The 17,067-nt window shown below is 42.3% G+C and overlaps 2 protein-coding genes across 3 annotated transcripts; one reads left to right on the top strand and one right to left on the bottom strand.

The window, feature by feature from the left end:
* Positions 1–1,009: 1,009 nt before the first annotated feature.
* LOC103130791 (transmembrane protein 263) lies at positions 1,010–6,245 on the bottom strand. The gene is made up of 3 exons (XM_007542291.2): positions 5,965–6,245; positions 2,989–3,076; positions 1,010–1,947 (listed from the first exon to the last, which is right to left on the bottom strand). The coding sequence occupies exons 1-3, from the start codon at positions 5,971–5,973 to the stop codon at positions 1,661–1,663; spliced, it is 384 nt and encodes a 127-aa protein (XP_007542353.1). The 5' UTR covers positions 5,974–6,245; the 3' UTR covers positions 1,010–1,660.
* Positions 6,246–8,438: 2,193 nt separating this feature from the next.
* rbbp5 (retinoblastoma binding protein 5) lies at positions 8,439–16,771 on the top strand. Of its 2 annotated transcripts, none has more exons than XM_007542292.2 (14): positions 8,439–8,596; positions 10,490–10,515; positions 10,654–10,826; positions 10,998–11,138; positions 11,216–11,378; positions 11,589–11,698; positions 11,832–11,951; positions 12,022–12,175; positions 12,249–12,320; positions 12,479–12,596; positions 12,783–12,852; positions 14,114–14,352; positions 14,768–15,001; positions 16,456–16,771. In XM_007542292.2, exons 1-14 carry the CDS (start codon positions 8,578–8,580, stop codon positions 16,506–16,508), a joined length of 1,692 nt encoding a protein of 563 aa, XP_007542354.1. In that variant the 5' UTR covers positions 8,439–8,577; the 3' UTR covers positions 16,509–16,771. The 2 variants fall into 2 exon arrangements, with proteins under 2 accessions (XP_007542354.1, XP_007542355.1); XM_007542293.2 differs by having other exon boundaries at positions 8,440–8,596; positions 14,768–14,845.
* The last annotated feature ends 296 nt before the right edge of the window (positions 16,772–17,067 follow it).

Below are 17,067 nucleotides of genomic sequence, written 5' to 3'. Positions count from 1 at the left end.
TGCACAGAATCATTCTCAGCTCAGTTATGTCCGTTTTCAGTTCCTTTCAGAATGAGCTGTTTTAGGATTTCTGTCACTTTTATGCAAATAAGCTGCTGGCCACGCCCCCAACTCATTGTTTACTACTGCACGTAAAAATAACTGCACACCAGGGCTGGATGTTGAATGAAAATCTTATCAGAAAATAAGCATTTCATACCAGTCTTTATCAATAATTAGAGATTTTTTTTGTATTGTTTTAAATATTTACACTGTGATGCTGGTGGCGTGATCTTTCCTATTTCATCCACAATTTTCACTCCATGTTGTTTTTTAAGCAGATACCAGGCACACTGGCAAAACCTCAAATTGCTGCTGTGCAAGATACTAAAAATCCTGTTGCTAGGAAACCAAAGAGTGAGTTAGTTGCTAGGGAGCCGTAGAGTGAGTGAGTTAGTGGATGCCACCAACTTTGCTTGGCTTACCTTGACAGGTTGAGCTGCTAAAGTCTTTCCTCTGCCTACATCTCCCAGAATGCTGTGTGGTTCTGGGTTGAAGTTCAGTGAATATTCTGTCAGATGCATGATCCATTTATATTGATCATGTGTCTACCACAATATATTTTGTTATTGATTGTCCGGCCCCATTGCAAACAGACATGCAATAGTACAATGGTCCATCTTTGACCCAGAAGTGGAGCGTTCTGACCCATCAGCAAGGCAGCAGCAGCGCTTTCTGAACCGAGTCAATAACCAAACACTGCTCTTCTCCAGCAGCCATTGAACATCACATAAAACAAACTGACAAGCTCCACTTGAGTTGCTAGGTAACAAGGCACCGTCCTTGTGACTTGATAATCGGGAGGTTTTTGAAACTGCTTGTTTTCCAGACACCAGAAAACATAAACTTACTTCCATAAAAAAGTTGGACATTGTTGCTTTAGCGCTTGGACTGCTACCAGAAAATGGAAGGACAAAAAGATGCAAAAAGTAAATTTTGGATATTAGGTAGAAACTGAGAAAAAGTCCTGTTTATTTTTAACCTTCTAAACTATTTTATTGATATACTGAAAAAAAAATACATAAACATCTTTCATATCCTCGACAACATCTGCATTGAAATGCTAATGATTGATTCCTGCAGCAGAGTAAACATCTGATTAAAGGAACAGTTCACCTTTTCTGAGTAACGTCAGCCTCTTTACAACAAGTTTCACCATAAAGAGGCTGCAGAGAGTCGTCACTCTTCAGATATTTCAGAGATGTTCCTGCATGCAGAGCGAAGGAAGGGCTCCTCAGAAGAAACAGTCTGACCCCTCAACACACACTTAACTGACAGACAGGTTGCAATAATACTTCAAAACAGACAGAAAGCACAAAAATCAGCATCTGAAGACAGAAAGGTTTCAGCAGACGTCTGTGGTTGGAGAGCAGAAAGAGGGCGTGGCCTCAGACTGGTCCGTAAACTGGTAGAGGGGCTTATCAGGGTGTCGTCACCAACATGGGGCAGAACACGTTTAGGTCGGTGAAGTAGAGCTGCACAGTCTTTATTTTACAGTCTGGAGTTGTTGTGATGAGGCGTTCAGGGGAAGGCACGGTGGCGTCTGATTGGTCGAGATCAGTCTGTCTCGGTTGGCTCAGGGCAGGGCAATCCGTCAGTCATCATCATCATCACCGCCTCCTCACTCTGCCTTGTCCTTCCTCTTGGCGGTGAACGGCACTTTGTTGGCGACTGTAGAGCCCACGCTAGAGACGCCGCCGGCCACGGCGGAGACGCCGCCCTTCACCAGCCCCACCCCCATCGACGGCACTGTGGTCACCGCCGACTTGGTGATCTCCAGGCTCTTCCCACCCACCCAGGCGACTCCGCCCACCGCGGCACCGACTACGCCCTTGGTGACGTTGAAGAGGCCGCCGGTGACCCGCCACACCATGCCAGGCGGAGCGACGGCGTGATCTTTACCGGGGTCTGGAACGCAGATCAAACAGAGTTTGGATTTATTGCATCTTTCATATCAACCTGAAGGAAGAACTTTAAATTCTACTTGATTATAATACATAGTTGCCATAAGTTTGAACCGGAAGTGATCCATGCCATCTCGGTAAGCATCAAAGCACTGATGAACCATGGGTTAGAGACCAACAAAAGGAAAATATATGGCCACTCTTGACCAATGTGCAAGAGAAAGATAAATGAACAAAATGGCTGCTGTCGGGATGGACCCATATGAAGACAAAGAAGGAAAATATGCCAGATGATGTGGACAAGCTGCCTCCGATCTCATTCTATGACATAGTTTGCTACTTGGTGAACAGATAGTCCACCATCTGGAGGAATTTTGCAGCTTGAAATCCATGGACACATACAATCAATGTTTGAACGGATTTGTAAAGGACGTACAAACTCTTCGTGTGAATAAGTTCTGGTGACTGGCAGAATACGTACATGCAGCAACATCCACATAGGCTACATGTCCGTCACATGCTAGTTCACCAATAAGTATTGCAGTAAGTATCACTGATATTCATCTTAATTTTATACAAAGGTGGGTGGAGTTCTCAAAACTTGTGACTGAGCAGTAGTTGTAATGTCCTTATATTGATTATAAGTTAGATAGAAAAAAGGCGAGAGCAAGTTCTAAGCTGGTTCTTGTTTATTGTTGTTGTAGCAACTCCACAGCAACTGCCTATCAAAGTTCCTGGAAGTATGATGTCATATGACAACTATGTTCAAACATCTCAGACTTGATTTGATTGGGTCATGGAGATGCACTAGAGTCATTTCAAGTCACTCTGGAGATCCTCAGGAGGCTGGGTCGCCATGTTTGACCAAAAGGGGTCTGAACTGGTGCACAGGGTGCTGCGACACAGACAGCTGCAGCTGGACACAGACACTGATCCTGCTGACAAAACAACCGGTTCTGGAGTAGCAGCAGCAACATCCGAGCCTAGATTGCACCAGCGATCTGATGTACCAGCAATTAGACACATCCCTCGGCTTGGCGCTTACCCTCTGGGGACTGGCTGTCGGTGGGCTCAGCTTCGTCCGAGGCCAGGCTGGTCCCGGGCTGCGGCTCCACGTTCACGCTGTTCACGTCCTGGGGAAAAACCCTGAAGAGTCACCAGGAATTACAACAAGATGGAGTCTAAGCACTAATTATACCAGCTGGGAACATTAAAACTACGTACTCCACTCCTGGTTTTTATTATAAAGACTAAAACACATAAATTTAAACAAGGAACTTGAGCTGCTGGATGGACGGACAAAGATAAAAATAAAGTTGTCAATGCTGTTTAGGAATACTTTATTAAAAGAAAAACATTTGAGGATTAAAAAAAGGCTTAAAATGACTTTGTGTTGTTTTAATATGATCCGGTTTACCAGATGTGCTTGAATGCAGGATAAAAGGAGCTGTAGGGAAATTAAGAGGAATTCAGAAATCTCACCGAATTTCTGAATTCAGAGGGATTTATCACAACAGAACCAGTGTGCAGTAGCATCTAGTGCTGAAACAATTAATTGATTATTTTAAATAATTTTTGAATAATTTAGTAACTGATTAATCGTTTTAGACTACATTTGCTGACAGAACAACACACTCAGCATAGTAATAAAACAAAAACTGTAAAATAGAACAAATATTTTGCATTTAAAGATTAAAAACCTTCTTTGCCTGTAAATCTGTTCTAACCAGAACTTCTCTATTGGCAGTTTTGACATCATATTTTGTAAAAGTCTCTTATTAATCACATTTTTCTATTCAATTATTAATCAATAAATAATCACATGTTGATGTCAGAAGAATTGTTTAGCTGCAGATACATCTTCAGCTATAAATGGAAAAAAGGTTCACTGAAGGAATGCTGAAAATGTTTTATTTAAACAAGGAATTGAATTGTTTGCATTTTTTAATATGTTTATAATACTGTAAAAAATAAGCTTAAGTGATTAAATGAAAAATCTGAATATTTTAATCTGATTAATAATTAATTACTTCAATCATTGCCACTGCAGCTCCAGTAGGATCTGATCAGCTGTGCAGCGTTTTGGACCGATTGAACACTGGATTTGGACTTCAGCTGATTTTGCTCCAGAACCAGAGATGTTTACATTGTTTTGGATCATTCAGTTCAGAGCAGAGCAGCTTTGGACCTTATGCTGTTACAGAGTTCTGGTTCGGTCCATCTTCCTGTCCGCAGCTTAGGCACAGCTGGGACACTTCTCTGGCTGTGTCTGGTGTCACTTTCGAAAGTTTCCCTACAGAATGTTGCAGTGAACACTTTGGTTCCTCATGTAAACATTCTGCATGAGTTCAGGAGGTAAACGGAGCTGGAGTCGTCTGGTACCGAACCAACTGGACTGGATATGTTCAGTGTGATTATCAGTAGATAATCTGATCCAGAACCGCACAGCATTCTGGGAGATGTAGGCAGAGGACAGGCTTTAGCTTCTCAACCTCTGAAGGCTATCTAAGCTGTGTTGGCAGGCCTGTCACGATAACAAATGTTACTGGACGATACATTGCTCCAGAAGTTATTGTGATAAACAATAATATTGTTGTTTACAGACCATTTTCACGTGATATAATGATGACGGCACAATAATAATGCAAGGAAACATTCTGATAGATCAATATACTTTAACTTCTAATGAACATTTAACACTGCAACTAGAAGACATTTTAAATATCCAAAATAAATAAACAAAACAACAGAAACAACAAATAAAGTGAATTATTAAGTCTCAGTAAACAAAACTGTCCTTCAAAATAAGGACTAGTTGAGACCAAAGACTGAAGACTTTTTGTTATCCAGTTTTTGGTAAAAAGAGAATAATAAATTAAAACGTTACATTATTTTGACAGTTCAAAAGATGAGTAGCATCAACTAACTCATTCACTCTTTGGTTACCTAGCAACAACCTGCTAGGTAACTTGCACAACAGCAGTTTTGCTACTGTGCCTAAAAACTACTTAAAATAATAAGGATAAAAAAAATTATGATGCGAAGTGAAAATTTTGGATAAAACAGAAAAGGTCATGCCACCAGTATTTCAGATACTTGAAACAAAAACTAATTAATAATGATCGATAGATTGATATGAAAAACTGCATCAGATAGCTTTACCTGCTTCTAACAGAGGTCAAACTGTGGGTTTGTGATGTTCTGGTTCAACTTTTCCTAACATGAACCAGGTTGGGTCCACCAGCCCAGCTTTCCCCTGGTCTCCTAACCAAACCAAACCAAGCCCAGCCTTCTGGCTGTTTAGCTTGCTGCTGAACTGTTTTCTTCGTTCTAAATGCAAACCAGACAGCGAACTGGTTTGTTATGAAACTCTGAACCTTGGGAAAAAGTCTCGGGAGGGTTGGGAAAGGCTGCGGCCTCCTGGTGTCTGATCATTCCTTCGATGGGAAGGAAAACTGAACCAGACACAGAGATCACTGTTGGAGCTCAGAGTCGTGTTTAAACATGTAATTATCTAACATGTTTTCAGCTCACTCTCACTCTGGAAGGTTCTGTTTGGCTGGTTTTTAATCACATTTAGTAAAAATTTCAACATATTTTTGACTAGTTTTGGCTCCTAGTGTTGCCTGAATGCTCCATCTTGTTGGAGATGTGACACCATGATGTTAACTTCTTCACATTTCAGTGAAACAACATGAAGCTTTGAGCTTCACATCTCATCATTATGCTCTAATCTGAGCTTTTTCAGGAGATTTATCCTGAAAGCAGATTTTCTTCCTGTCTGTTTTTCTTGTGACCCACAGCTGCAGGTTTTTATCTTCTATCCAGGCAGTCAGAATAAAAAACAACAACCTGGTGTTTCAGTTAGTTGGACCAGCTGCAGTTTCTGCTCCAGGGCTTTTAAATGTGAAAACAAGCTCTAACTGTGTTCCTGATCCACATCATCACTCCGGACCTCAGCAGCGCGGAGGAAAAACTTGGAGCAAGCTGCGCTTTAATGGGGATACTGGTGCGTCCTTACCTTCACCATTGTTCCCAGTGCTTCTGGCTGGAACACCTGAGCCAGCAGCAGATTGAGAAGTGGGCCTCGGTCTGGGTTTTGGAGGGGGAACCTGCACCCTGCAGCTGTCGGTCCGTCAGTCCGTCAATCCTCCAAACAACCAACTTCTCCAGAGTTTCTGCAGACCCGCTGCTGCTGCTGCTGCTGCTGCTGCTGCTCTTCTCGCTGCTGCTTCTGCCGACGTGGCGCCTTCACCAAGCACACGCACTCATGGACACGCAGACATCCCGCTGTCAAAGTACAGGTAGTAACGCACTGCACTTCCGGTGAAGACCTCCAAAGTAAAACTCCTCACTTAGTCGAGCTAAGGTCTGACAGACGAATGGATGGATACGCAAACTATACTTGACAATACTTCAATAAGGTCTTACAAAAATAGCATAAAAAGCTTGAAAAATAGAATGAAAATAAAAAAATGTTTGCGCTTCAGTTGTTGCCTGCTTGTTTTTTTTTCATGACAGTATGTGTGATTTGTTCATATTTTTCTGCTCATTAAAATTAAAATGTTGCATCTTCAGAAGCTTTACCTAATCCACCTATTAAATCAACAATATGCAATTGTTGATTTAATAAGCTGCTGTATTTTTTAAGACAGCAGCTTCATATGTACTAAGTTTTCATATTAATCTTTATTGGACATTTATTATGAAAACAGGAAGCAGGGTGTGGTAGCTCTTGACGCTCCAGCTCCGGATCCTTCCCCGGATCCTGCATCAGCAGCTGCTTTTACTGCCTCGCGTTGTCTGAAGTCTCATAAGTTTAAGTTTGAAGTATTTTCCGTAAGTTCAACATAAAACATGCACTTTAACTCAAATCTGGTGGAAATATAGGCAGCAATAAAACCATAAAATTAAAGCGAACGAAGGAGAAAGAGTGAAGGGTCAAGAAAGGTTGTGATGTTGGCAGCAGACATCACACTGACCAGTTACCTGGATGACTGAGCCAATAATCAGAACCCCTCCTGAGATCCAGGTGCTACCACAAGCAACTCAGGATGGTTCTGATTAGCTGTTGTGTTTGGACCATCCTCCTGTTGAGGACCCATTTTGAACAAAGCTTCAGCTGTCACACACTGAAGATCCACTCAGGTCCTGCAGCCCAAATCATAACTTATCCACCACTGTGCTTTAAAGTTGGTGTGAGGTGTGTCTGCTGATCTGCTGTGTCCAATCTCCTCCATCATGGTTCTGTCCGTCCTGGTTCTGTCCATCACAGTCCAACAGCATCTCCACTCTGGTCTCTTCTGTCCAGAGGACATTGTCCCAGAAGTCTTGTCCTTCATCCATATGTGGCTCTGCCAACCTCAGTCTGGCGGCCATCTTGTTTCTAGAAAGAAGAGGCTTTCTCCTTCAACCATTCCAAAGAGCGCAACTGGTTCCTAGTCATAATCTTCGACCTTTTACCTGCTAATGGAGGCTTGTAAAGTTTGAGGTGTAGCTCTGGGGTTTCTGGTTGTTTCTCTTATCTTCACACTCTAAATCTGCTGGACATCCACTCCTTGGCAGCCGATGATATGTTTTCTCATCGGCTGCCAATGAGAAAACATCGTTCTCCATCATTCTCTCTGGAGAACGATGGACTGGAGATGACTGATCCAGTTCTAGAGCAGAACCAATACTGTTAGTTCTGATTTCTTCTCTCTCTAGACTTTGGTTAATCATTTTTTGTGTTGTTTGGAATATTGTTGTCTCTGGTTCTGGAGGCTGTCCAGTTGGAAAAATGTTTGATCTTAATATCTTACTACCGTACAATTGTTATGGTGTGTAACTATGACAACAAGGTATTGTTTTTACAACTGGGATCAGGTGATGAGCATTTGAAAAGCTGAACCCTACCCCAAATCCCAAAAGAGCTAAAAAGGAGAGAAGAAAGAAGCTCAGACCCTCTCTTCCATCCATCATAATGGACAGCGATCATATCCCGTACTCCAACATCTTTCTTACCATACGGCCAGACAGAGATTTAAAGAAGAGCAAAGGAGGTGGATTAGCAGAACTACTACCAGCTGATGGTGTCATTCAGGAAATGTTACTGCCCAAGTGCTGAGCTGTTATATGCCATGAAAATCACGAATCTGTTATGCAGTAACAAGGTCTTCAGTCAAAACCTTTATTACAAGATTTATTGCAAGATTGACTGCTACTGGAGATCCGTCCTGTCCACAACATCACCATCCTGGCAGCAACACTTAATTTAATTTAACTTAATTGATCCTATTGGGACAAATTAAGTATTTTTTCTTTATTTAATTTATTTGTATATTCATTTAATCAAACTCATTTATGAAAATCAATTTATTTATTTATTGTCATTTTGTTTTAAATATGATGGGTGTGTTTATCTATGTAATGCATCTGCTACAATTTTAACATTTTAGCCCAAACTCTACCTGAAGCAGAATCATGCAGGCAGCTATCTTTTAGTTCAGGCGCTTCTTCGGTAGCTCTGTTTGGGGTCCTCAGTGGCGCCGCTCTCAGGGCAATTGCAACAAATGTTAACAGAAACGAATAGAATTGACAAAAATATTCCGTGAAATCGGGCTTTAGGGGACTTTGGATTCTTGGACAACCAGCGATGAATCTCGAGCTGCTCGGTAAATATATAAATAAGCATCTTTTTGTTTCTGCGGCTCAGTTTTTCTGCAGCGCTCCAGTCTTGTTGTGGTTATCTTCCTCTGTTAGCCGAGGACGCTAACAGCTAAAATTCTGGTCACAGTACAAATAAAAACAATTAAAGTTGTTAACATAGGTTAAGCTGCCTAGACTGAACGGGTAAATAAGAACAAACTGATTAATATTTACAAATGAATCTTTTTAATTTTAATACAAACAGGAACTGTCAGATAGCTACATTTAGCATACATTGTTCGGTTATATTAAATCTAATAACGCCTGGAAATAGTGAGGCCATATGCTGCCAGCTGATGTAAAGTAATCAAACTATTTACAGATTTAACGTTTGGTTACTCAGGTTTGTTACCGTGGAAACACCGAAGTAAATGGAGCAAAAACACTTTATTTATTATGAGATGAGGCAAAGGGAGTGTATTTGTTTACCACCAGTCAAACAGTGATTCCAGGTTTTTCTATGGGAAGATAATATCGAATAAAACATATTTTAAACGAAAATAGACTAACTATAAATAACGCGGAAAAGAAACTGTAAAATTAGTTATATTTAGTTTAGTAACTTTTGGAGTAAATGTTTAGGAGTCGTTTTACTTCACTGAACTTTTTAAAATTATTATATTATTGTGAGGTACTCTTGAGTAAAATCTTTGAATACTCCACCCACTGCGGTTAACCTCACTGGATAAAAAAATGCTTGTTGAGGAACAATAGAATTTATGTTAAAGTGATACCTCTTGTTTCTACACCAGCTTTGTTGCTTAATGTTGTTTTCTCTCTGCTGAGCCTGTTGAAACATTTGGAGATCAATAAGCTACTACAAACTGTACATATTGTCACTGGAACTACTTTACCCTGTTCTAACATATAGACTTTACCCACTGGGGGCATTCATTTCATAAGTTAAGATAGAAAAACAGAGGTGAAAAAGTCTTCTAGAACTTATTTTATAAGGTTATTTTTATGTTTATTTTATCTTCGTCTCAAATGCACCAGAATTTGCACAGATCTTTGTATCTATGTCTCTCTGATGTCATTCTAAATCAGATGTCACGATCAGTTACTCGGTACTTAATAGCCTTTTTTATCAAACACTTTTACTTTAACTTGAGTATAAACACAATGAAGTGGTGGTATTCATACTGCAGTACAGTTTTTGGCTGCTCTACTCAGCTCTGCTAATAACTTATTTTTTCTATAACTGGAGAGTTTCTGCTGAGATAATATCCATCTTCTATGTGTTGGTCAGGACTCAGGCAGCAGTAAAATACCTTTACAATAATCTATTAAAAATGAAAGCATGCACAAGGTTTTCCCTTCACTAAACATATTGCATCAGTGTTACAACATTTAGGTATATTCTGCAGTTCATAACCAATTATTGTCTAAATTTTAAAAGCTAACCATCATCGTAAAGGTTGGATAACAGAGATGTAGTGGTCTCTAGAAAGTTGTAACTTAGCAGTTTGCCAGTTCAGTTTCCAGATTTCTGTCAAGCTAGGCCAATGTAATGTTGATATTGTAGTTTTGACTCGCACGTGATTCAATCTTGTAAATGAGATCAGAGCTGTAGAATCTAAAAAGTTGCCAAATAATGAACAGAATATTTGGGACGATGTTTGGGGACCTTTGCTGAGTAATTTCACACAGAAACCAGTAAAAATGTTATTTCTTATATCACTGAAATGCTCTGACTGCTGTTTAAAACTCTTATTCCTTCTGTTTTCACTATCTTTTCCACTGAATGTTTCAGTTTATGACGTGCCTCAGGTCTCCTTCCTCATTCTGTTTTTGTATATGTTGCTGTTTTGATGACTTTAACATTTAACCTGTTTTTTTTATTATTATTTCTTCTGTAGAATCGTTTGGGCAGAACTACCCAGAGGTAAGCCACCGTGTTTTAATCCTCCAGCAGCTTAATGAGGAGTGAGGAATCATCTTGGTTAATATTTGTCTCCTGTAGTTGGTTAGTAGAATGTTGTTGGCTCCATCAGCTGTGATAACTTTGAATTTTTGTGTTCAGGAGGCAGATGGCACGCTGGACTGCATCAGCATGGCGCTCACCTGCACCTTCAACCGCTGGGGCACCTTGCTGGCCGTGGGCTGCAACGACGGCCGCATCGTCATCTGGGACTTCCTCACTCGGGGAATCGCTAAGATCATCAGCGCACACATTCACCCCGTCTGCTCCCTGTGGTGAGACACGGCCGTTCAGGCTGCAGGTTTCCGTCACAATGAAAACGTTTTATGACAATACGAAGTAAATCTGGTCTGATCTGTGGAAATGGAGACAGGATCTGCTGCGTCTTATGAAGATAGATTTTGTGCTGAAGTCTCATGTGAATGTTGTATTTTTGTTGGGTCCAGTTGGAGTCGAGACGGACACAAGCTGGTGAGCGCCTCGACGGACAACATCGTCTCTCAGTGGGACGTCCTGACTGGAGACTGTGACCAGAGGTTCCGCTTCCCGTCCCCCATCCTCAAGCTGCAGTACCATCCCAGAGACATGTGAGCGTCTCAGCGTCTGTCTCTACCCAGCAGGACTGAACCGTCATGGTTCTGACCAAACGCTGTGTGTGTTTCAGAGACAAGGTGCTGGTTTGTCCCATGAAATCAGCTCCGGTGCTGCTGACGTTATCAGACTCGAAGCACGTGGTCCTGCCTGTGGACGACGACTCGGACTTGAACGTGGTAGCGGCGTTCGACCGGCGGGGGGAATATATTTACACCGGCAACGCCAAAGGAAAGGTTGGTAAAGTGTTGGGTCATTAAAGGGTCAGGTCCTTAAGGGTGGGTATAGAGTTTTGTGGGTGAACTAGGTGGGTAAAGGGTTGAGTTGGTAAATTGGGTCAGTTAAGTTCAGGGTTTGGTGGATGAACGGTTGGGTTGGATTCCTGGTCTGGATGGACGGAGGGTCAGTCTGAGACAGAGGCATCACCATGATCTGTCTCGTTGCAGATTCTGGTGTTAAACACCAACACTCAGGAGCTGGTGGCGTCCTTCAGAGTTACGACCGGCACCAGTAACACCACAGCCATCAAGTCCATAGAATTCGCTCGAAAGGGCAGGTGAGGTCCAGAGGGGCTCTCGGTCCAGTTTGTCTGGTTCTGTTGGGGCTCTATTGTCACATTCTGAATATTAAACGCTCTAGATGATGCGGTCGTTAAAAGTCCTCGTCTCCACCATGTTCTCCTCCTGCAGCTGCTTCCTGATAAACACAGCCGACAGGATCATCAGGGTGTACGACGGCAGAGAGATCCTGACCTGCGGCCGGGACGGCGAGCCAGAACCCATGCAGAAGCTGCAGGATCTGGTCAACAGGTACGCGGCGCCACTCTTAACTCGGGTGCCGTCAGGGTGTGGACTCCTAAAACAACTGTTTTCTTTCCAGGACTCCTTGGAAGCGCTGCTGCTTCTCCGGCGACGGCGAGTACATCGTAGCCGGCTCGGCCCGGCAGCACGCCCTCTACATCTGGGAGAAGAGCATCGGGAACCTGGTGAAGATTCTGCACGGCACCCGAGGAGAGCTGCTGCTGGACGTGGCGGTGAGAACGATACCCGCCGCTTTCTGCTCCGTGTTGCTCCGAATGCTTTAATCCTGCCTCTGCTTCCCTCCAGTGGCATCCTGTTCGACCCATCATCACCTCCATCTCCAGTGGAGTGGTGTCCATCTGGGCCCAGAACCAAGTGGTACGACAGACGTCAGCTGCAATTAGATCAGTCGACAGCTTGCCGTAGAAGAGTTTTCACCTGATATTCAATCTGTCACTATCAAACCACATTGTGTTTCTGTCTCTCTCTCACTCTGTGTGTGTGTGTGTGTGTGTGTGTGTGTGTGTTTTGTGTAGGAAAACTGGAGCGCTTTCGCTCCGGACTTCAAAGAGTTGGACGAGAACGTCGAGTATGAGGAGCGGGAGTCAGAGTTTGACATTGAGGATGAAGACAAAAGTGAACCGGAGCAGACGGGTAACTATCGGGCCGCTGGTTCTGTTGGGGCGCTGGTTCTATTGGGTCGCTGGTACTATTGGGTCGCTGGTACTATTGAGCTCTGGGTTCTAAAGCCGCTCGTGTTTTTGGTCTGGATTTGTTTTCCCGTTTGTGTCCTTGCGGCTCAGAGGTGACCTTGGAGCTGACCTTGGTTTCCTGTTTCAGGCGCAGACGCTGCTGAGGATGAGGAGGTGGACGTCACCACGGTGGATCCCATCGTCGCTTTCTGCAGCAGGTAAACATGAGGGGGCTTAACAGGACTCTGAAAAGTGTGGCATGCATTTCTATTCAGTCCCCTACACACTAAAAGCCAAGAAAATGTCTCAGATTTTCATTTATTAAAAAGCATAAAAAGCAAAAACAATACACAAATCATTTTCATGTGAATGAAAATAATTTATGTCTTAAAGTCAATGGGATTGACTTTAAGTTGGTCAATCCCATGAAATCCTACTAAAGTTTACGAGAAGTTCTAATGGCGCCTGATCTGACCTCCACCAGAAAGAACCAACTATTTTGGAGTTCAAAGTTGATGACACAAATATTATCACCATTTTTCTTTCAAAACAAAAACTTAATTTACATTTTTCTTTAGAAATTTTAAATTTTTTAAATCTTCATAGTCTGTCGTCCTTCTGTTATTGTGATTTATAGTCAGTTGTTTGTTTTTAAGAATGTGCACATCTTTAATTTTAATTAAATTAATTAGCATATCACATTTCAGCTGCAAGGCAAAGTGCTTTACGCCATTAAAAACATAATGCCGTTCCCAATTATGAAACAAACAATAAACATCAAATAACATCAACATCCTCAGACAAGTTCACATCAGATTTATTGATCAGTCTTCCAGTTATTATGAACCAAAGGTAACTGTAAACAGGTGCAGCATTCAGCTTCTATACACCACTAATCTGGAACAAACTTCCTGAAAACTGCAAAACAGCTGAAACACTGTTTCAAACTCTTAAAACTCACCTGTTTAGAGTTGCTTTTGAAACATTATAAATGAAACATTGATAAACATTCTGATGTGTAATACTACCGCCAGACAAAATTTTATGTTTCTGTTGCTGACTGTTGTCTCCTACGACTTTGTATTTTTGTGTTTTTATGATGTGAAGCACTTTGAACTGCTTTGTTGCTGAAATGTGCTATACAAATAAACTTAATTGATTGATTGATTGAATGTTGAAGACACAAATATTATCACTATTTTTCTTTAAAAAGAAAACACTTGATTTATGTTTTTGTTTAGAGATTTTATGGTTCTAAAGTGTGAGGATCAGATGGGTTTTGGTGCGTAAAATTCCAGGAGCACATTGTCCCACACTTTGATAATGAAATATCTTTATAATTAGTGTTTTTATTTTCTGTTTATAACCAGAAAATAAAGATTCTCAGGTGAATCTTTACTCCTACCTTTCGAACCTCCTCTGCTCACATCAGAGCCAGTAAACGTTCTCCAGTTTTTGAGTCTCTGTTTGTTTGTGCAGTGACGAGGAGCTGGAGGACAACAAGGCCCTACTGTACCTGCCCATCGCCCCTGAGGTCGAGGATCCAGAGGAGAACCCATTCGGGCCGCCGCCGGACACCTCGGTGCCGCCCGGCGCCCCGGACGACTCGCTGCCAGGAGGCGGTGACAAGAAGCAGAGGCAGCCGTCATCTGAAGGGGGCCCGGCCAAGAAGAAGGCCCGCACTACCACCATTGAACTGCAGGGGGTGCCCAGCGACGGTACGAAGGGCCACTACACCGGGTCTGGTTCTGCTGAGGAGGATAGATGGGTTTCTGTTTGTTAAATGAACATTTCCTGGACTTATTTATGAAGCAATAAATCAGTTAACAGCGATATAAATTAAAATGAACTCAGTAATTTTTATTTGTATGATTTATCTTTTTATTTCTCTTTTCTCTCTCGTCATCCAGTTTTTGTTAGAAAAATGTTCAGTCTGGTGCTTTGGTCTCCACTATTACTTGAAAATGGTCTCAAAACAATAATATCGTTTATCTTGGTAACTTCTGGAACAACAAAATGTGTTATTGTGACAGGCCTATTATTTATCAATGTGTTCTTATCCAAGAATCCAGAATGTCTCTCTTAAAGTTTCCCCAGCGTCCTGAAGGTCCGACCTTTCTTTTGTTTCCTCAGAAGTGCACCCTCTGCTGGGTGTGAAGGGGGACAGCAAGTCCAAGAAGAAGACAGCAGGTCGGCCCAAAGGCTCCAAAGGTAAAGACAAAGACTTCTCCTTCAGGCCAAAGCCCTACAAGGGCGAGCGGCCCCCGTTCCCCATGGGGCCTGAGGCCCTGAGCAGCTCTGGCCTGGGGGGAGGAGGAGGAGGAGAAGGAGGGATGAAGGTCAGGGCAGAGGGGGCCCTGGCACCAGGTAAGCCCAAACCCCCACCCCCACCTGCTGCTGCTGCTGAGTGTGGCTGACCCGCTTAACAAACCCGGCCTGTCCCCAACCCCTCTGTGTGCCGCTTTCAGCCCCCGCCCCTCACCTTGAACCACCCAGCTGCCTGCTGCTCTACACCTGATTCACCTGTAAACATGAAGATCTGCTCCAGTATCTGACTGATGCGGCTGTACAATAAGTCAATTATATTCCCATAGCCATGCGATCTGATAGAATATTAAATATATAGAATATCAACTGAACTCTGATCCAGAACCGCACAGCATTCTGGGAGATGTAGGCTGAGGTAAACCTGTGGCTGCTCAACATCTCACTGCTAGCTAAGATAGGTTAGTGGAATCAACTCTCTCACTCTTTGGTTGCCTAGCAACTCACTCATTCCTTGGTTACCTAGCAACGACCTGCTGAGTTTAATGCCCCGCCTCTTTGCTTCATTGTTTATGAGCTACTCTTCCTGGGCTCCATCATTAAAACACAGACACATGGAAATCCTTCAGATGTATGACGGATGACAGATTTAACATGCATATCAATAAAAAAATTAATTACAGATCACACAAAAGTTGATAAATACATAAAATATACAGTAATTAACCACTATAACTATAAGTATGTAACTCCTAAAAAGCTTTTGAGCTTCTTTTTTAAAAATTGACTGCTGTTCAGCTTTAATTGGAGTTAACAGTAGAGAGTTTCACTGTTTCATTGCTCTTTAAGTAAAGGTGCATTTGAGAAAATTTGTTTTTGCTCGAGGAATTTGAAAATGTCCTTCAACTGCAGCTCTAGTTGACATATTCTTAGAACTAGTTAAAAATAAAAAACATGGAGTGAAAACTGAGGGTAAAACAGGAAAAGTCATTCTACTGGTTTAGCAGAATTTCAGATATTTAAGACTAATAACTAATCAATAATTATCAATATCGACTGATATAAAATGCTTGTGTTGTGATAAATTTTTCAGCCATATTGTCCAGCCCTACTGACTGAGGATAGGTGAAAGCTGCTGCAGCCTCTGATCCAAATGGGTTTTAGTCGGGTTCTGCTTGGTGGTTTCCCTGCAGGCGAGCTGATTGGTCCAAATGAACTTCCTGCTTGACCTTTGACCCTCCTGCTCCCTCTCCCGCCTCGCTCCGTGGACTTTCTGTGTGACCTGCTGTGGTTCTGCTCGGGTTCTGGCTACTGTGTCCCAGATGTCTGTCATGTATTAATGTTGGACCTGAAAGCTACAGCTTCATGCGTTTATTCAGAATCGCCTCTGCAGGCCTGGGTTTCTGATTTAGGACCAGCGTCTTCCTGTTTGACCGTTTCTGACTGAAATTCACTAAATCAGATTTTTAAACAGATTTCTGTTGCAGCGGCTTCGGCTCGGCATCTTTGACCTCTGACCTCTGACCGTCCTCTGACCATCTTCTGCCTTCCTGCAGGGAGTCTGGTATCTCAGGCATTCAAGCAGCACAACATCGGAGGGATGGACTGATGGCGAGGAGCGCCGATCACCTCAGACAAACAGACTCAAACTCCATGTTGTGAACAGACTGAATGAATTCCTGCTGAGCAGATCTGAGATCAACCTCACAGGAAATCTCCTGGACTTGGATCTCCGACCAGAACCGGGAAGCAGCAGAGATCCACACGTCCTCCTATCTCTCTAGGATTCGTCTTGTATAGAAAACCTTCATGTCCTCGTAGTCTGTTGCCCTTCCTGTTTTTATACGTATTAAACTGTGTGATTTATAGTCAGTTCTTTGTTTTTTAATGATCAGGTGGTTCTGGAACAGCTGAACCATCACAGGTTCTAAACAACTCTGACGGGTTCGGAACAAACAAAATTGGTGTCAAACGTTTGTGCAGCAAAAATGTTCCATTTGTGCTGCTATCATTGTGAAGAAATGAAAAAAAGGTTTCCAGAGGTCAACGGAAATTAATGTTTAAATGTCACTTTGCCTCAGTGCTGAACTATGAACATGAATAGATTCACTTTAACAGATGAAATTAATTTTGAACTAGGCCTTATTTAGGATTTACAACAAAAAAAG

This window comes from Poecilia formosa, unplaced genomic scaffold (genome assembly GCF_000485575.1).
Source record: "Poecilia formosa unplaced genomic scaffold, Poecilia_formosa-5.1.2 Scaffold677, whole genome shotgun sequence".
In the NCBI taxonomy this organism is placed as follows: domain Eukaryota; kingdom Metazoa; phylum Chordata; class Actinopteri; order Cyprinodontiformes; family Poeciliidae; genus Poecilia; species Poecilia formosa.
This window is presented reverse-complemented; position numbering and strand designations above follow the sequence as displayed.